Below are 19,299 nucleotides of genomic sequence, written 5' to 3'. Positions count from 1 at the left end.
CCGCGTTTAGAAGGAGCATGATAAATCATAGGCTCCATTCAAAATGAGCGAACGCGGGGGAGTCTGAAATGTTCGCGTCGCCCCTACCAGAGATAGATGGCGTTGGGCGTCAAGGTAAAAAAGGGGAACTTTTTGCAGAAATATTCGAAAGCGCAAACTGAGAGAAACAAGAATGAGATTGGCTGGGAAATGGCAATATAAGATTGCGGTGGATGCGCCGTGGCTATGAGTTTTGAAATAGGCAAAAGCAGCGGGCTTGGTAAAATATTCGAAACGGCGTGAGTAAACGCGTATGTTCATGGCAGCGATTTCTGGTGGTGACTGAGAGATAGCGGCTAGTGACTTTATCACTTTGGAAGTAGTAGCTAAGAAGCTGCTCTACGTTAGATAAGGTTACATTACACAGTAAAGTAAACATATTCATTTACGATGTGAGGACAGAAACATTGACTGAGTTGCAGATGAAGGATTACGAGAGCTGTAAAGATAGTACCACGAATGGCGTGCACATGAACGAACCTCCAGTAAACACTGAAGCGGAACGGGTATAGGTGGTCTCACGACACTTTGCACTTTCCGTATCCGTCCCCTCTGAGTGACCTCGGTACAAGTGAATTCCATATGCAACCTTTGCACCGGTTCTCAATTGTCAACAGTCATCGTAGAGTAAAACTAGAGTACAGTAGGATGCATTTTCCCATAATATATCTGGGGGAGGAGGGGGGGGGGTTTATTGCAAGCAGTTTTGAAAAAAAAATCTAAATGTTTGCACATTGATAGTGCATGACTATGCATGTATACACACGTAGTAACATCCTTTTCTCCCTCGAACGAAGCGCGCTAGCTATTTAAATGACCCATGTACATAGTTACAATCGGAGTGACCCTATTTTAACGCAAATTATTTCGCTGTTGGCCCATATCTAGGACCATGTCGTAGATTGTATCCAATGGCGTAGCGCGGCGAGCGCAACTTAGACTTGGCTTGATACGAAAGCGATGTGGACAAGTGGAAGCTTGAATGTCCTGCACATTATGTCTCCTATCATTACGCCGAATGGTTACACATAGAGCCTTCGTTGCTCTTGCATATACCTATGTAAATAAAACTTTCGACTGCCAATTCTGAACGATGGGAAACACCCAGTACAACCTAAGCGGGAGTTGTAAATGGCAGCCGCACGAAATTTCCCGTACGCTATGTGCAGGTCATAAATCTTCCACGCTGCGCATACTCCCTGTATCAAACCAGGGCCGCATTCTTTATCACCCGCCTATCCCTTTTACGCTCTACCCGCTCAAGACAGTCTCATTGTTGCTCAGATGTATCCTGCACGGCCCACACGAATGTAAGCAGTATGATACCAGATAACAAGACGGATCTAAATCGGGAATATAAGCTGAGTAGCCACTCTGACCGTTGCAGATGCGTTCCCCGGAGACAAAACAAAAGCGCCTGCCTTGCTCAGGCTCATCCCTCGATGAATTTCTTATATGACTAGCTGTAGCGCCTTCTTCGAGAGAAGCACGTATAATGCGGCTCTAAGTCAATTCTGAATTCTTGACCACGGTTGCCATTAGTGACTGCAGCTGTATCGCAGCGTAGACGGAACGTCGTAGTCGGCAGATCAATAGGGCAGAGATAAGATGATGTTTCTTTCGTCGTTTTGTTGCCAGCATCGGGCTTAATCACCAGGACGTGCCCTGCTTCGTCGTTGACGGTGGATCTTATTAAGGCAGTAAGAGCTTGACTCGGCCAAAGAGTGGTCGTGGATGTGCCCTGATCGGAAAGCTAGACAGGAAGGTACGTGAACTGAAAGACGAGCAGAAGGACGGGCTGTGATTTGGCGCCAGGATCTAACGTGAACAAGAAAGGCGGGATTTGCCCAAGTGGGAAGTACAAAGGAGAGGTACACAACGGAATTACGTGACCCGTTCCATTCCAATTCAATTTCGAGGCATGTAGATATGTGCCAATTCCATTCCTTTCAATTCCTCAGAGTTGAGAGCTATATGGTCAATTCCCTTTTCCTGGAATGGCTTGGCAGCGCCCATTACGTTCCTACAATTCCGGAAAGAATCAACACCGCTGAAACAAGTAAGTAAGCAAACAAGTAACAAGTAAACAATTATGCACACTTTCGTGAATGGTTGTTCCGGATGACGTCACTCGCGCCTGCACTGCTCGGCCTGCAAGTGTCTCGACTTCTTACTTGTTTCATTCATATTGCACTGTTTCTTTCCGGAATTGTGGAACATGTAGATGGGTTCATAATATCAGAACGCAAGTTAACTTTATTTATGTTTATTAGAATATATTGAATAAAAACATCAGCTGTCTTGCTGATCACGGCCACGAGTGTCATGTGTTCCTGTTCACAAACATTAGTTGCTGGAAGGGAGTACCTGACTAGAGCACTAGGAAGGGAGTTGCCTCAGGACAGAAGCCGCCGATATTTCGAACAGAGACTGTACTTCTACTCTGTTCTTCTTCCCAGAAGAAGAACAGTCTCTGTTCGAAATATCGGCGGCTTCTGTCCTGAGGCAACTCCCTTCCTACATCTCTACCGGTTCGCTGGATTTCTACCCATCTACTGACTAGAGCACTGCACGGGCCCGGGCCTACCCGGAAGCCCGAGCCCGGGCCGGGCAGGGCTTTTCGTTTTTTATGCGGGCCTGGGCCGGGCTCGGGTTTCAGCCACCGGGCCCAGGCCGCGTACGGGCTCGACAACGGCGACCATGGTCGGGCAGGTACGCGAACATATTTGGCGAGACTGGACAGCTGAATTTTAATGTCTTTCTTTTTTTTTTCATTGGGTGTGGTGTATAATGGTATTCTCATCTGAGAACTATCACTTTTTTATATGTGATCATGCTTATTTCGTGTAATGGGTCTGGATTTCACACATGCACTCACACATATTTGGGGACGTTTGGTGTGGCGGGCGTGCTGAGCAAGCCCGGCACGATGGTCAGTTAGGTTAGGTGTTCTCACATATTTTGTTCGCGTATGAGTTCGAGACGGGGGAATAACACCGGTGCATGCGCAATAGAGCGGAAATGAGTCTCTCTTGATCCGCAAGGTACATGCATATCGCCCACGCGCCACTGCGCGCTGCCTCCAAGCAAGCAAGCAAGCACCAAGCACAAAGCGGCTTGCCGGCAGAGAAACACAGCCTGTGGTGGCGGTGGTGATGGTGAAAGGGCTTGCCGTTGTCGGCCTCACGTATGTGGGCAACGGCACGACTGACGCCCTGGGGGAATGTGCCTGTAAAACACAGAGCGTACCTCCTCACTCTCCACCAATTAGCTGCGTCCTTTTCCTCGCTGCGCTGTGCTCTTTCAATACATGGATTTGAAGGGAGACCAGAGCAGAGAGCAGAGCATAGCGCACGTCAATAGAACCCCAGGTGGTCCAAATTATCCGCGTTCCAACCCTGCGGCATGTGCAAAATGTCACCACACTGCGCAGACAAACCTTACGTGTAACATCACAGTACCACAGTACCATTTGTGCTCTTCAGTAAATCTAAATACGCCTGCGAGCCTCGAGAACACATAGAGCAGAGGCGGGCTGGGACCGGGCCTGAGCATGGAAACAGTCGGGTACGGGCTGGGCCCGGGCCGGCGGAGTCGGGCTCGGGCCGAGCCTGGGCTGGAAATCTATAGAAGACGTTGGGCCCGGGCCGGATGCGGGCCGTAGCAGCCGGGCACGGGCCTGAAAATTAGGCCCGTCCAGTGCTCTATACCTGACGACCGACTTCGCTGCGCTGTCATAATAACGGATGCTGTGGAAAATATCCGTTCCACGTCTGTTGATGTTGCGCTGACGGCAAGCACTGCTTTGGCGATGCTCGGCAGGAACGGTGCGTGGTCGTGGGTTCAAGGAGCAGAAGGACACAGCCTTGAACCCGAGACTTTCACAAGGTCACCCAGGACATTCCATTCCCATTTGATTACGGTGAAAAAAGCGGAATGATTCCATTCCCACTCCAGTAATAATTTCGTTCCATTTTTTTTTTCTTTTACTAATCAATCTATAATTTCTTGTTGCCATTCCATTCCCATTCCGCGCTGTATAAAAAAGGAATGATTCCGGAATCATTTCAGCTCCGGAGTGGCAACTCCGCAAACCTGGTACACATCGTGGAGGATTGAATACCTACTGGAAAAGACGCTAAGGATGTACGTTCGTTATACTCAGGACGAGAGCCGTCGTTATTTCGAACAGGGACTGTTCTTCTTCAGTCTGTGTTCCAAATATCAGCGGCTCTCGTCCTGAGCCTCTTGCCTAAACATTTCCTCACTGGTTCGCCGAATTGTCTACGTTTATGTGGGAAAACACGTTCGTTCTCTGTAGTGTGGTGGAAATTTGGTGTCAAGAGCTTCAATTTTAGCTCAACGGTAGGAATTCTCTTTGACGATGAGCACATAACGGCTGATGCCAACGTACACTAACGAGACAAGGAAAGCTGAGCAATCATTACTCGATCAACAGCGTTAACGAGAACATTTGCTGTGCAAAACGGAGCGGAAGGTAATGCGACAGTGATCCGTTGATTCGTGAAAAGATCCTACGAGTAAAGGTCACAATGCCGGTGAACTTCCTGCCGCCTGCGGAACTGTCGTGTTTTTAATGTCATCTAGATCAAGGGAAGCGGAGACATAGTGTGGTTATGAAAAAAAGATTTAAGAAAAACAGAACAAAACAGATAAACATCTCTGTTGGAGAGGCTGCAAGGTTCTGGATGTAGAATTTACTGGTGAGTAATTAATTAATAAATATTATTATCTCAAACCAATATTAAATATTTTTGTTATATCTTTTCTAGCTAAGTAAAACTGAATGTATTCCATAAACAAATTAATTCAAACCTCCATCAAACGGTTAAGCGAAAATATTAAACGAAACAGTTTACTATGTCAAAACTATTGTTAATTTCATGTGAGGGTTTGCATTGAACACAATGCACAATGGAATTGACAGGAACATTTAGCATATTAGAGTTTCTCGAAGATGGTTATGAGTGAAAGAAGACTCAACGTTCGACGGCGTATAGGTGACTAGATAGCGAAGCGTTGACATCAAAAGATGACCACATTACCTATGACTCTGAGCGGAAATGTGCATCTGTGAATGGGGTTTGTTCCATAGCCCTCAACGCACAAACAAATGCGGATAGCCCGATAGGTTTCGAGAGCACTTGTTCGTCATATTCATGATTGTTCCTGAAGTCAGAGTTAGCCCTTGGACAACGTTTACTACCCTGTTCGATAAACTGTATTAAAAAGAAACAGAATAATACCGGCCCATCATGAAGACATCCTAATCACCATATACCACCGGTATTAGAAGTTACACCCACGTGCAATATTAAGCTACAAAGAAATATGTTCGCTTACTGAGTTACCTTAGGTTGTGAAAAGTCTCTATAGTGAGTATATTCGCGTACATGCTGCTTCCAAGCAGTTTTGCCACAGCTGTAACCAAACAGCCCCAATACACGTGCTATATCATGCACGTTAGCTATTAGACGACGAAGTGACAGTGCAGACGGGCCGCGCTCTTGCTGCGCGTTCGGAGTGCTGGAAATAGCTATGAACCCGCAACAGCAGCAGCAACAGCAACAGCAGCAAAGATTACAGCAGCTACAACCGCTGCCAGCGCGTAGGATCGACAGCTCGTCCTACACAACAGAAACTTCCAGCAGCTTCGAGTCTTCGAGCTACGAAACAACACGTAAGTTAGTTCCCAGTGTAGGGGTCCCCCTACTAGCTTTACGGCGGACGATGTGGCCATAGGAATACCACTATCACAGGAAGCAGCTATCACTACCAGTGTCATTTCACAGTGCTGGCATGAGTGTTGCACGCATTGGTGAGGGATCATTTGTAACCAAGGAAGGGTACTTTTGAATATGCGTAGCACCTGTATAAACTGTAGAAGTGTTTCGTTTTTTCTCGTGGAAAATATTTTCGCATTTTCGAACAAACCTGGTTCGAGCAGTGATTTGCGATAACTTAAATTCGCGACACAGGTTTCCGGGAGAGCTTTGCTCTGGCCTATCGTGCCGTGGCCAATACTCTGGCATGTTTCGGCACGTACCAAGACACCCGTTGTTGACGGGGATGACAGCGTCCTAGGTCAATCCCTTTCCTCTCCTCACAGACACCGGACGAAAAGCGCTGTACAACGCAGGAGGCGATAGTACTGGCCGTGTGAAAGTCAGCCAATCACTAAAGGCACTGAATTCGGCTGAGATGTCGTACTGTCATACGACCTGGTTTTGAGAAGGCGGGGAATGACATACAGTGGAACGCGTTTGTAGGAGTAACAAAAACATGATCAATTTACTTTCCTTGCCATCTTGCCTGATGGGACAAAACAGTCATCTGCGGCTTGCTTAAACTACCCACGCTGTAGTAGAAAGGGTCAAGGCATCGAGCGCAGAACGATTTTCGCCCTCATATGGCCATATGGCCATTTTGGATGGATGAGCGAAAAATAATTCCAAGCGAAAAAATAAATAAATAAGAAAAAACTTCTACGGTACACACGCTAGTAGGTACTCATCCTACTTGCGAGTGTTAGAAAGTGGTTGGATATGCGAAAGACATATGTATGACACGTCTGTCGATATAACTCGCCGATATGACAAGCCGTCGCATGCAATATGAAATTACCTGTCTTTAATCTGTCCAGAGCAATATTGATTACATATTAAATCAGTGAACTTTTTTTCCTTGTTTATTTCAACAGCCGAAGTGACGGGACCTACGTTTCAGAATGTCAAGAGAATTGATTCAGGAAAGCCACCCGGTAAAGTCATACTTTCATCTCTCGTTCGTTTTCAACACGTTTCGCTAAAGTGTCATACGACTGGGTGATACGAAAACTTAAGCACATCTGCATCGATTGCCCAACGTAGCGCTCTCAGTTCTCAAGTTTTGAACAGGAGTTGAGAACGATAACGACATCATTTGTTTTTGCAGTTGCTACACAATATCCGTAAGTGTTTCGTCTAACTCGTTGTTCCACTGGACATTTATTTAAAAAATCACGTGTGTGACTCGACATGTTTTCTGTTGTGGTTGTGATTTAGGGCCAGCCAACTCTATACGAAGAGCACAAGGTCTGTATGAGCAGCTGCTGTGTAATACCGTACACGTGTGGACGGTACTAATGTTCCGTATGGTGCAGGATGTCATCGACGAACCCTGTGGTCAGTCGGAAGGCGGCAGGCGTCTTCAGTGGTGCGCTGGTCGTAGCTATGGTTTTGTGCACGACTGGTGTGTTCGTGTATAAAAGTAAGCGCAATGATCAGATCTTCGCAGAATGCGTATTATGCTCTGTATTGTGCGATGAAGGAAACCGGAACACTCTAAAATTACAGGCCAGCACCATGAAAATTCTGCAATTGCCTCTTCAGAGATAGGCCATCCTCCAGGTAATCAACCATCAGCAAGTAAGCAAGTCTGTTGTTCAGCATACACACAGCTTCACTGCTGCGGTTGCAATTCATGTAAAAGCCTAAACAGGACCTCAAGCCTTTGCGCGCTCAAGTCCTCTGTATGAACTTCGCTAAGAACAGCAAGGTTAAAAGGGCGCTGCTTGACTACTATACTATAAGAAGAAAAAAATTCATTTTAGGCGCTAGCTGCACTGCCGCAGCCATTAGACCCTTTCGAGACTAAACGCACGAACGTTTATCTGAAGTTTAGGCACTATTTGCAGCGCTGAGGGGTAAATATCAGGCTGAAGGGACTGAAACGGGGCGTAACTACAGCGTAATTGGGGGCTGGAGTTTATAATTATTCCCAGTTTACTCTGTTTACTCTGTAGAGTGTATTTAGTGCCTTACCGCGAAGTAGTGCATCGATGTACAGCTTAAATCAGTGCTAACTTCAACGCCATTTCGGCCTGCGGACCTTGGTGGTGCTTAGTAGAAATAACGGTGGAGGGTGTTTTGATTTTCTATTTACAGTTGACCCTCATTATGAAGGCGTTGTTTCCTGCTAGGCGCTCCGGAGTGGCCCCATCCCCTTCCCGCTTCGCAGGCTAGAGGGGCCGGTGTTCAAGCTAACTTTGACGCGAGCCGTACACGCATGACCATTCATACAGGGTGGTCCACCAACCATGATAAAAATTCATAGTAAAAAACGTAGGCCCCGGAGAGACACGAGGTCAAGGGATTTTTTCCGACAATAACTTTTGCCACTTATTGGTAACATTTTATTTCATTTCACTTGAGAGAAAGTTAAGTTCTTGAATTAAACTTCGAAATTTCCCAAGGCAACCTAACGTTTTCTTTGCGGAAATGGGTTCCCCGTGGTCATTTTACTCAGTATAGCACATAATCCCACTCGAGCGCAAAGCTGCGAAGAAAGGAGGTTACATTGACACGCCACACGACGGGGGAAAGGGTTACAAGCCGTCGGGTGACCTCATTTCTGATAAGATAGCTCTTTTTCCCGCACTCACCGCGCATGTTTGTTCCGTGGGTAAGACTTGTACCCTTTCCCCCTCGTGTGGTGTGAAAATGTAACCTCCTTTCTTCGCAGCTTTGCGCTCAAACTACGAGCCGTCAAAAAAGAGGCGGAGCCAAGCGCTCATTTCCACGAATTTTCGGCGAATTTATTTCGGCAATTGCCATTGCATTACGAGTGGGATTATGTGCTATACTGAGTAAAATGACCACGGGGAACCCATTTCTGCAAAGAAAACGTCAGGTTGCCTTGGGAAATTTCGGAGTTCAATTCAAGAAATTAACTTTCCGTCAATTGAAATGAAATAAAAATGCTACCAATATGTGTCAAAAGTTATTGGCAGAAGAAAATCCCTTGACCGCATGTCTCTCCGGGGCCTACGTTTTTTACTATGAATTTGTATCATGGTTGGTGGACCACCCTGTATAGACGAAATGGAACCTCGTTGGACGATAATTAATGCGGCAAGTTTCCTGATTAAAAAAGTAATGATAGCGAATGCCATGTGGCTTGCGAAAAACGTGTATGGAACTAAAAGATAAAGTGAAACACGCCGATGAGCGCGTGCTAAAGCTCCAGTCCAGATAGACTATAGTCATAATCGTCATAAGCTTGTTCGGAGTTTCGCGCATAATGCTGATTTCGAATACCATTATAGCGTCTGCGACGCCTATTTGCTAAGTCATTGTTTTAGTTGCAGAAGTCGACATTTGCTTCTGGTCTACGATGTTAGCACTTCATTGGAACACAGAATGTGAAGGGAAGGGAAGCAGCACTTCCCCTACTTCCTACGGGATGATACCACACTATCAGAAACGCAGAGGAATTTAGGAACCTGCAGGCGAACTGCGTTGATGTGTGATCAATTCAGACAGGTGTACGAATGACAGGACTTAACGAAAGCTTTTCGCCTTGTAGGCGTAGCATGTCTTGCAAACTCCGACTGAAACGCAAACGTTTTACAACTGACATGTTTCCTTTATTGTGCAGATGGCAAGACAATCGATAAGGTGAAAACAGAGCACGGCAAGTCAGGACGTGGAAAGGTGGCAAAGGATAGAAGTAGCCCCGAAAATAGCGGTACGCCATTCACTTGCCTGACTACGCGTGCAGCAATTTACAAGGACATTTAATTGTTTCTCCACGCAATTCTCCATTCCCTCACCACCTTGCATTCCTGAAATAAATCGCCGGGGTTCGCATGGTTGTACCTCGTCTGCACGAGCATCAGTCGTAGGCTGTCTTTTAGCTTCTCCAAAGAAGAATTTGCCTTGTAGTGTCCAGATACCATAGATACTGCTTACACGGCAAAGACATCCTCGTATAGACGGGATAACACAAAGGTTCTAAAACGAACGATCGAAAACTCGGACATCGGTAATATCGGTATAACCACTCGGGATATCTGCAAAACCACTGGTTCTCAGCCGTCGGCAACTTCTGAAGAGACTGAAGAAAAAATGTTAATGAAACGGGAGGTTTCACTTCTACCCAATATAGTGACGTGACTGCAGCGCTACTCAGGTTCCTCATTGAAACAGAACTCCTTGGTAAGCTTGTGATCGCGCCTCCAAAAGCGAACCGTGAAGGAACAGTGTCATGGGAATCGCAAGCCGACTCCTGTATGGCTAACCTTTCCTTTCATTATTCATTCCTCATCGAAATGAACATATCCCCCCCCCCCACTCTACCCCAATGTCAATTATGATTACGCATCAGACTACTTTTTTTTTATTAATAAGGGACTAGCAAGCCTACTCGTGTGCGTTATGGCTCACCTTTCCCTTCCCTCCCCTGATGTAGAGGGAAGGAGAGGATGTCCTGACATTCTCGGATGCGTTGCCGTGCCGTTGACATGATCTGACGTGACTGATACTGAGTGTCTCTAACTCAGTCGCTAACTAAACAGCACTGTTACTGGATGTAGAAATTCTAGTACGAAGCAAGAGCTGTACAAGTCGTTGCTGTGAAGGCATATCGCCCCAACGATTCTCTGACATGTTAAATTTATATCGCAGCTGGATCATAGAGGCACTTCATGTCACTACCAAGCAAACTCGTGATGCGCTAAATAGCCGATTACAAGCTCAAGCATACTTTTTGCGTTACTTTTCTTTGTCATTGTTTCGCGGGTCGAGGTTTTAGTGGGATATCCCGAACTCGCTCGTGGACCTTGTGCTCTATAGGCAAATGAGACCCACGGTAGAGTCGTTACGTATGGATAACTGATAAAACTGATAAAATGACTTATGACCCAGGGGTTTCTTCTGTACCGACAGAGGTTCCCGAACCAAAGGATCCCTCCGAGACACACGCGACAACACTGGAGGACGAGGGTAAGTGGAACTGCCCTTGATGCACTCGACCCAGTGTCGCTACAGGGCTTCTGTTCGCGTAATTGAGCGTTTACACTGACACTGACAACGCTGTAATTAACGGGTAAAGACAACTTTGAGAGTTGTCATGCTTGAAGTTCTCGTATTTAAAGATAAGACCGAAGGGAAGTCAACAAAGGCGGAGGCACGGTCGAAACCCAAGAAAGCAGTTGCCGCAGAAAAGCAGAAATCCATCACAGGTAAGTTTGCTATCATCGTCGCTCGTGATTCCGCCACAAAGGGTCAGCACCAGTACACTGCCAGCAGTTCCACGCCTTCCGCGGCGAGAAATCTTATCACAGAACGTTGCTCTTCACTCGTGCACACTTCAAACCGAGTGGCCATCTTTAATGGTTTCTCCACGGCGTTTCCGGCCAAGATGGATAGAGGTACTGGGTACCCTAGCATCACTGTACTTCAGAAAGCGCTGCGTCCCGTCATCATTACGCCCTCCTCGTGTAATTTTTATAGCTGTGCGCGAATAGTTATTTTAAAGCCGAAGCGAATACAAACTGAAGAGATGCATTTTTGAAATTTTAGCGTGTTAGCGCTGCGAAGCAACTGTGGCTATGAGCGGCGTACTGACGTGGACAGTTGGAGAGTGGACAGCAGGAAGGAGGGGGGGACAGAGGGGTTAATATGCGTCCTGGGCCGACTTCAGGGGGAACTGTGCCAACATTCGCCTGGAAAGTCTTCGGAAAACCCAGGGAAAACCTCAGACAGCACAGCTGGTGACGGGATTCGAACCCGTGTCGCCTCCCAGTCTCGGCGTGGAAAGCGATCATCTTAACCACTATGCCACGGGAGCTGGTGAAGAGATACATAGCAAAAAGGAAATTCAAAGTGAATACTAGTCACTGAGCCAAATACAAGGCAAATAGATAACTGAATCGAATACATGCGGGTATATACGCACATGCGCGATATAAATATACGGATTGGAATGAAGTAGCGTTCACTTTGTGCGATGCGCTCTCGTGTGCCGTTTTCGGCGTTACGTGTGCAGCTTCGCACTGTTCGGATACATTTGGTTTCTAAAAAACATACATTCGATTGGAAATTCGGATCGAACGCAAATGCTCTCTTCGTTACTCCAAAACACGATTTTTTTTTCGGTGGATCTAAGTATGTCGTCTATATCCCTGCAGGAAAGCCGAATGTCAAGAGTGCAAATGCAGGTGTGCACGCCCCGGCCAGTAAGTTTTCCTTTAAAGAACGATTGACTCCGTAGTACAAACATCTCTCTCAGCATTATCACATGGAATAGTGACATTCAGGCGTGGTACGCACGCAATACTGCATTGCTAAGACAAAAAGTAGTAGGACTACACTGACAGACAAGTGCTGCGAGCGCTTCAGGCTATGAATGATGTTACTCGAGCATTGCACGACACATTGTAAATGCTGGATTGGACGTTTCAGGTGTGAATACCAAAGCCCAGGAATCTGACGACGATGACGTGGAAAACGCGATGGGATACGGTACTCTTTCTTCTCTTACATTATAGAAGCAGTGAAACTGACCCCTTGACTCTGAATTAAGGCAGACTGAAGTTTTACCGATATTAACGTCAACTAAACTGTCTGTTCCCCATTGAACTCCAAGTGCAGCGCAAACCCGCAGAAAAATCTGCAGTTTATGCACGAGCGCGTAAATCTGGAAAGGCTTTCGAAATAACTCAGAAGCACTGTGCATATAGTAGGCACTAAGCGAAGGCGATCCACGGTTATACAGGGTGTCCCAGAAAACGCGTCATTGAATTACAGGTTGTGTGCAGATAAACCAAACCGTCATTTGCGACCTTGTTGTCTACTTAACTGACGAACTTCCGGTGGCGCACCCTGACGCATTTATGCGTGCAAAATCTACAGAAAAATTGCGGAAGCCATAATCAGCTTAGAAAAGTCGGAACAACAAAAACGTCAGCTTCCATGCATTAGAATAGAGCGGTCATGACAGTGCATGGCGGTCTCAGGAGAGTTACGTGTAGGTACGGCTAGGGGCGCTACCGATGAGCATCCATGTGGGACATCGTTTCGGTTTCTGTACCGATAGCTCCCCTAGTGGTACCTGAACACAACTCTCCTGTTTTCGCCATGTTGCTCTATTTTGATGCACGGAGGCCGACATTTTCGCTGCTCTGTATTTTTTAAGCTGAGTATGGTTTCCACGATTTTTCTGTAGATTTCGCATGCATCAATGCACCATCGTGCGCCACCAGAAGTTCGTCAGTTAAGTAGACAACAAGCTAAGTGCGCAAATGCCGGTTAGGTTTATCTGCACACACAATAAAAAACTACATCACCTAGAATCATGCGGTCAACGGCATTTGTTCTTACTAGGTTTTTGCCACTTTCTGATGTGAATGTCGTGTAACGGAAGCTTAATTATCAAAATTTTTGGGAACTGAAGTCGGAAATTTGCCAAGAAAGGGCCGTTTTTTACCCTCTTTTCGGTGGATCTAAGTATGTCGTCTACCCACCCACCGGTGTTTTACCGGTGTTTTACCGGTATTTTACCCACGCTCTTCATATTGATGGGGTAAAAAAGGTGACCTTTACTAGGCAAATATCCGAGTCTAGTCCGCAAATATTTACATAATTAAACTTACGATACATGGCATTCACATCAGGAGGTGGCAAAAACCTAGTAAGAACTGCCGTTGACCGCATGATTCTAGGTGACGTAGTTTTTTTAATTATAATTCAATGACACGTTCTCTGGGACACATTGTGTATGCGGACAGTGAACATCCTGTCAGGCAGAGTGTACCTGAATTGGTGTTTTGTCATTGCAAGTTTCGCGTGCCTACGTGTAATTACAAACTCGAAGTCGCGTGTCATAGCTTGCGCAGCGCCTGTTCGAAGCTTTAATCATATGACTTCGTCGTTAAGACGTTAAAGGACACTGGTGTTGCATGTTGTTGCATGATGCTCGCAGGTGATTTATCGGACTACATGGTGGAGGACGTGTGCACGGTCAATGCAACCATTGGAAAGTGCGAAAGAGCAGGGGAGACCGTTCCTTACGCCTGCGGTGTTGGCAAGCAAGGAAGCTTCTGTCAACCCTGGCTGCAGGAGAAGTGGTGCCTTGGCGGCGACGGAGGAAGGTTCCAAACAAAGCAGGACTGCGAACAACAGTGCAATGGTAACCGGCTCAAGCTTAGGCGCCTGTGAAGGTTAAAGGAGCGTTGAAGGCGCGCGAACACACGTTTTCTTTCCCTTTTTCTACTTCTGATATCGGTATACAGATCTCTAACTGTGATGCACAATATTTCCTTGCTAAGCGCACGTCCCGAGAAAATTAGCTTACAAGAGTGCGCGCAGCGACGGCGATCCCTCCAGGTTCCTCCTGGCGTGCTTTTGGTGTTTTATGGCACCAGAGCAACTAGTCCTGGCGTGTTGTGATCTCAGATCATTCTAGCACTCTTATTGGCTGCCGAGAATCGTTTGTAATCGTTGGTAAGCGCGGGAGCAAGACGACAGGTACGCTGCCAGACGCGGACGCGCGCCACCAAATACAACCCCAAACGGAAAGGATGCGTAGTAATAGGGGGTTTTAGGAAACCGTGAGCACCCTACGACTCTCCTTCCGTATCTCTATCAGCTCTCTATCAGCTCTCTATCAACTGGAGGGCGCTCATGGTTTGCTAGAACTCCCTATTGGCGGACGACGTGACGTTTGACTGCACGCTTTCGTCCGTTCCAGGACTGAACGCTGCCATCGTGCCTTTTGTGCGAATTTTGTATACCAATACTTGTAGTCCTCATTTGTACTATTGCTGACATATTTTTGGTTTCGGGCCCCTCTATGCTCCTTTTCGGGCGGTAGTTTTATGTCGGTTGCACGGACGAATTGCTACAGAAGCGCCTGTCAGGCTTAAGTGACAGGCTTAAGTTAAGGCGCTCGTTCATATACGGGCAGTCACGCATTTTTTACGCGAAGGGTGCGATGTGTTGCAGTTGCATTCGGTTTGGAAATGACAGAAGGGTGGATGTTGTTGCTCCCAGGTCATGGTGTCGGCTAGTCTTCTGCCCGGTGGTGTGAAAAAACGTAAACCATGTTTTTTTCTTTAGTATATGGGTTGCTATGTTGGATACTAGTCGATGATGCTTACCAGTACAGATCATTTCGCCTCGTTCTTGGTCCACTTTCGAAGACTAGCGCTCCACATCAAGACCTTAACCGTGCTCCAGCTTTATCACAAGAATGTCATTCTGCAGTTCGGCATGAATATTATAACGTTGATGTTGGAAGCACACGGTCTGTCACCAAGTAGGCTAACTGTGATTCTGAGCATGAAAGTGCTGGCCGTGCGCGGACGGTGGTGAAACCGCCAGGATACGCGTGTCCCCTAACACTTCGCCAAATAATGGCAGACAGAAAGATGAGACTACAAAGGGAGGTTTTCATTCTGCAGAAAAATCTTTAAAAAATACAATGTTTAAACCTTAGTCTTACAGGGACACTAAAGGGGTTGGCGTTTATGGGTCTCATAGGCTACTCGAAGATGTATATATATTCCGTACTGAATGTTCATTATTTCGAATAGACTCGCAATGCAACGTAGTAACAATAAGAGCGCGCTATTTCGGGATGTGCGCTGATTTTGAGGTGTGTGTAATGAGGCGTTTCACGTCAAAATAACGAATGGATACGTCGTAATGACGAAATGTCCCACCTGCCACTTCGAGATCGCGTTCGCACGTGCGACTCGGTAGCTCCACCAATGGCGCCACCTACAAGCAAACTTACGGCAGCCGGAGAATGTGTGTTCGAATCCAACTGATGGCTTCTTTTTTTTAGCTTCTCTTTACTACATCTTTGTCTTTTTGCGCCAAAAGATCATCATTATCTTCAATAAATATCTTTTGGCACGTTTGTGTGGCATTGGTAAAACAAAAGAAAAAGATTTCTCAGCTGACCCTGCAGGATTTGAACCCATCAACCCACGATTAAAATCATCACGCCATCGAGAGTCACGTGACAATGCTCCCGCCACTGAATAGGGGGTGCACGAAAACTTCTCCAAGTCTCACTCGAGGAACGATACCGAACAACTTGGGTTGCCAGAGGTTCCCGGTTTCGGTTGACTGACAGCATAGTTGCTGAAAAAAGCTGCCCCGCATGAACGCCGCCTGATCCTGTGCCTGTTACCTTGTTGTGTGGGGTATTAGCGAAAGCTCCTGCTGCTACAGATGGGCTCCGGGGAAGTGTGTATCGCTACGCGTCACTGCCGAGTCGGTGCTTCCCTCGCACTGCGCCGATGTGTTTGCTTTGATAACTGGATGCGCTGGGGGTGACGTGCCCTTGACGTTTTGCGCCGATTCGGAGGAAGGAAAGAGGTACCTCCAAATTGGCGCCTTTATTCACGTTTTAATTCCAAACGGCGCAGTGGGTGAATCTCGTTCCTTTTGCATTATTTTCAAGTTGACGGAATCTTTTATATCGCGAGGAGATATTTTTGCACTTTAGTGCCCCTTTAAAACACCTTTCAGTTCCGATGGGCACAATGCACTCGCTACATCCTTTAAAAGTCCCCTCTTACCGCCGCGGAGCAACAGTGGCTATGAGCGACGTACAGACGTGGACAGGTGGAGAGCGACAACAGGAAGGAGTAGGGAACAGGGCGTAGCATGCGTCCTGGGCCGCCTTTTGGGGCAATTGTGACGACATTCGTCCGGAAAGTCTGCCGGGAAACCCAAGGAAAACCTTAGACAGCACAGTGGTTGGTAGGATTCCAACCCAGCGCATCGCAGTCTTGAGCACGACCACGGCTAACACCAACGAGTGGATGCTTTTTCTGACTCGGCCACGCCACTGGTATACTTCTCAGCGCCCACGCGTGAACAGACGTGACATTGCCACAACGGGGTCTACTGACGTGGAATAGATCGAACAATGAATCGGAGTCATACTAATAGCCTACTGAACGGGTTGAAAGTGAGAAAATGTATGAGCATACGCGCGGGCCCTAGCATGAACTGTACGTCTATGCAGTCTTGCTCACAACCAGGATAGATGTAGAAGGCTTGCGGCTACCCTGTACACGACAATTCGACGAAAGGTTTGCCACTTGGAACCGTTATTAATGGTTGGGAATAAGTCATAGCAATGGGGAATCTTCTTGCAGGTACCAAGAGCTCATGCGCAGGTGCCGTGGCTTGCACGTGCAGCGGCGATTTTCGCAACATCAATTATGTATACAGCGCAAAGAAAGGACTGTGCATCGACTTGCCACGAGTCGTGTGCGTAAGTGATGGACGCGGTTTTCTCACGAAGAATGACTGCGAAAAAGTATGCATCAAAGGTAAGGTATTACAAGGTGCTACGTGGTCGCTCCAGTGAACGACCACTAAAAGGTGTCGCAAGCAGCACAGTCTGTCTTGGAAGCATATTATAAGTTTGTTGCTTTTTTTTTTCTTATTTCAAGTTTTACGTTGTTTGTAAACCCAGCGCAAAAAGCTGTTCATGTGACAGAGCAAAATTGCGGTAAAATAGGGTACCCAAATACTAGCTCCCTCTGCACAGGGTGAAGACAACAGTGTCGTCTGCTACGAATTTCCGCCGTCTTTACGCCCACGCGCAACTCGCCATGCGCTCCGAAAAGTGTAGCTATACGCTTAGCTCCACACTGCATTTTGGAGTTTAGTAAATACATAGCAGGGGAGGTATGAAAAAAGTGGGGGACTCCACCCTACACAGAGGGAGCTAGGATTGAGGCACCCTACACAGCAGTGACCTATAGGCCCGAGAATGTGCCCAAGCAACAGGGATGTATGGCCCGCACGGACATGTACGCGCTGTCGAATGACTCTTGCTCCTTGCGGGATCTCTCGAGGGGATGAATGAGGATGACATAACTACATGCCGGAAGGTTGTGGGAGCGCCAGTGTGGGCTGGCTGGTGGGACAATCCAAGCGACTTGACAGAGGAATTCAGTTGCCCGTTCGTGTTGTTCCTCATCCTCGAGGAAATGTTACAGCCAACTTCAAGATGAATTTTCATTGGTAGGTGTAATCTGATCTCCCGGCCACGTCACAGCAGCAGATTAGGGCTATCCTCCATAGTCACGCCGGTTCTCGCATTCTATATGTTTCAAGACGTTTTCTTAAGGCGCACTACTTTTGACACAGATCTCACAGGACCCTACCCTAGAACTATTGCAATTTCGTAAAAACGCTTTATAAGATTATGGCAGAATTAACGCCAATCCTTCGCGCTGTTTCACCAACAGCGCAGCCGTCGGGCGCACCTGAGACGTTACAACGTGAGACTGTGGCGCCCTCTGAGGCGTGGGCGGAAGCGCTTTACTGAATGCTTCAGACACTCTTCCGTCGATTCCAGAATCTCCGCCCCCCATTTACAGCTATCGCTGTAACATCAAGCAGATAACATACGGGCGTGTTCACATATCAACAAGTGCCTAGATGTCCACAAGTTCATGTAGCAGTGGCATCTGTTGAAAAGTAACACTTTATAGCCATAGTTCGGTTTGTGCAGACAATATTTCTCGCAAGTTTCTCATTCTTCAAATTAACGTGTCGCTTTTGATGCAGAAAAAAGCAACAGCACCGCATGTTCCATGAGGCATCCACTGCGAGAGGCTCGTCCATGCTTACAAAGTGACAAGCTCTACAGAGCCTACTTCGACGTGACCTCTCGGAAATGCGAAGAATGGAACGAAGCAACTTGTGTACGTCCCAAGTACGTTACCATGACAACATGCTTCGACGAATGCCAACAGAAAAATGGTTGAATAAATCAAAAGGCACGTTGGCAGGAGAGCACGCTAACTGCTGGCTTTAATTTAGTGAAGGATGGCAAGTAATTGACATCAGCATCGGAGTGATATGGTATGGTATGGTATGGCTTGGCTTGCATTAGTCGCACACTACTGGCATCGTTCGACGGAAGGACTAATCGACAGGCGTAACGCAATATAGCAACTTTTCTTTGTTTTTAGGGGACTGTACAAGGTCGGTAGAGATGAGTCACTACGTAACACTTTACAAGTAATTGCGTTACATGTAATCAATTATTTTTTAGTATTTTTTTCGAGTAATCAATTAGTTTCGAAGAAGCAATTTTCCAAGTAATCCGATTACAATTACTCTTGAAGTACAGTCTGATTTTTCCTGTGTCTTTGTTGGGCTATTCTACTATAGTGAGCAGAAGCCATCGTAATAGCGTTCTGGAATGCTATGGCCCCTCTTCCTCATCTCCCAATTCCTCCTCCCCTAGTGTGCTGTGTCCGGTTACAGTAGGTCATGCTTTGGAATTCTAGTGAGTCATGTGCAAGTTCCCAGTGACATACTAATTGTCAGTCCGTCAGGTTTTCTACTGTTGCGCCCTCAAAGGGTACCTCTCTACACGGAACAAGTCGTACAGTCGGGTGCTTAGTTACGCTGGTCCCTGTTAGTTGTCATTCTCCTG

At 46.8% G+C, this 19,299-nt stretch overlaps 2 protein-coding genes across 4 annotated transcripts in view; one reads left to right on the top strand and one right to left on the bottom strand.

The window, feature by feature from the left end:
- Positions 1-19,299, bottom strand: part of LOC135385833 (CUGBP Elav-like family member 4) — a 455,429-nt gene that overhangs the window by 308,953 nt on the left and 127,177 nt on the right. The gene's annotated exons all lie outside the window — the stretch shown is intronic.
- Positions 5,517-18,650, top strand: LOC135385832 (uncharacterized). 3 transcript variants are annotated; one of them, XM_064615372.1, is made up of 14 exons: positions 5,517-5,740; positions 6,761-6,820; positions 6,994-7,009; positions 7,104-7,133; positions 7,202-7,308; positions 7,395-7,448; positions 9,478-9,567; positions 10,746-10,823; positions 10,976-11,062; positions 12,011-12,058; positions 12,285-12,344; positions 13,804-14,010; positions 16,997-17,173; positions 18,423-18,650. In XM_064615372.1, exons 1-14 carry the CDS (start codon positions 5,599-5,601, stop codon positions 18,620-18,622), a joined length of 1,356 nt encoding a protein of 451 aa, XP_064471442.1. In that variant the 5' UTR covers positions 5,517-5,598; the 3' UTR covers positions 18,623-18,650. The 3 variants fall into 3 exon arrangements, with proteins under 3 accessions (XP_064471442.1, XP_064471443.1, XP_064471441.1); XM_064615373.1 differs by having other exon boundaries at positions 5,518-5,740; positions 7,395-7,466; positions 10,767-10,823; XM_064615371.1 differs by having other exon boundaries at positions 5,519-5,740; positions 7,395-7,466.

The sequence above is a fragment of the Ornithodoros turicata genome, chromosome 2, assembly GCF_037126465.1.
Source record: "Ornithodoros turicata isolate Travis chromosome 2, ASM3712646v1, whole genome shotgun sequence".
NCBI classification, from domain to species: Eukaryota; Metazoa; Arthropoda; class Arachnida; order Ixodida; family Argasidae; genus Ornithodoros; species Ornithodoros turicata.
This window is presented reverse-complemented; position numbering and strand designations above follow the sequence as displayed.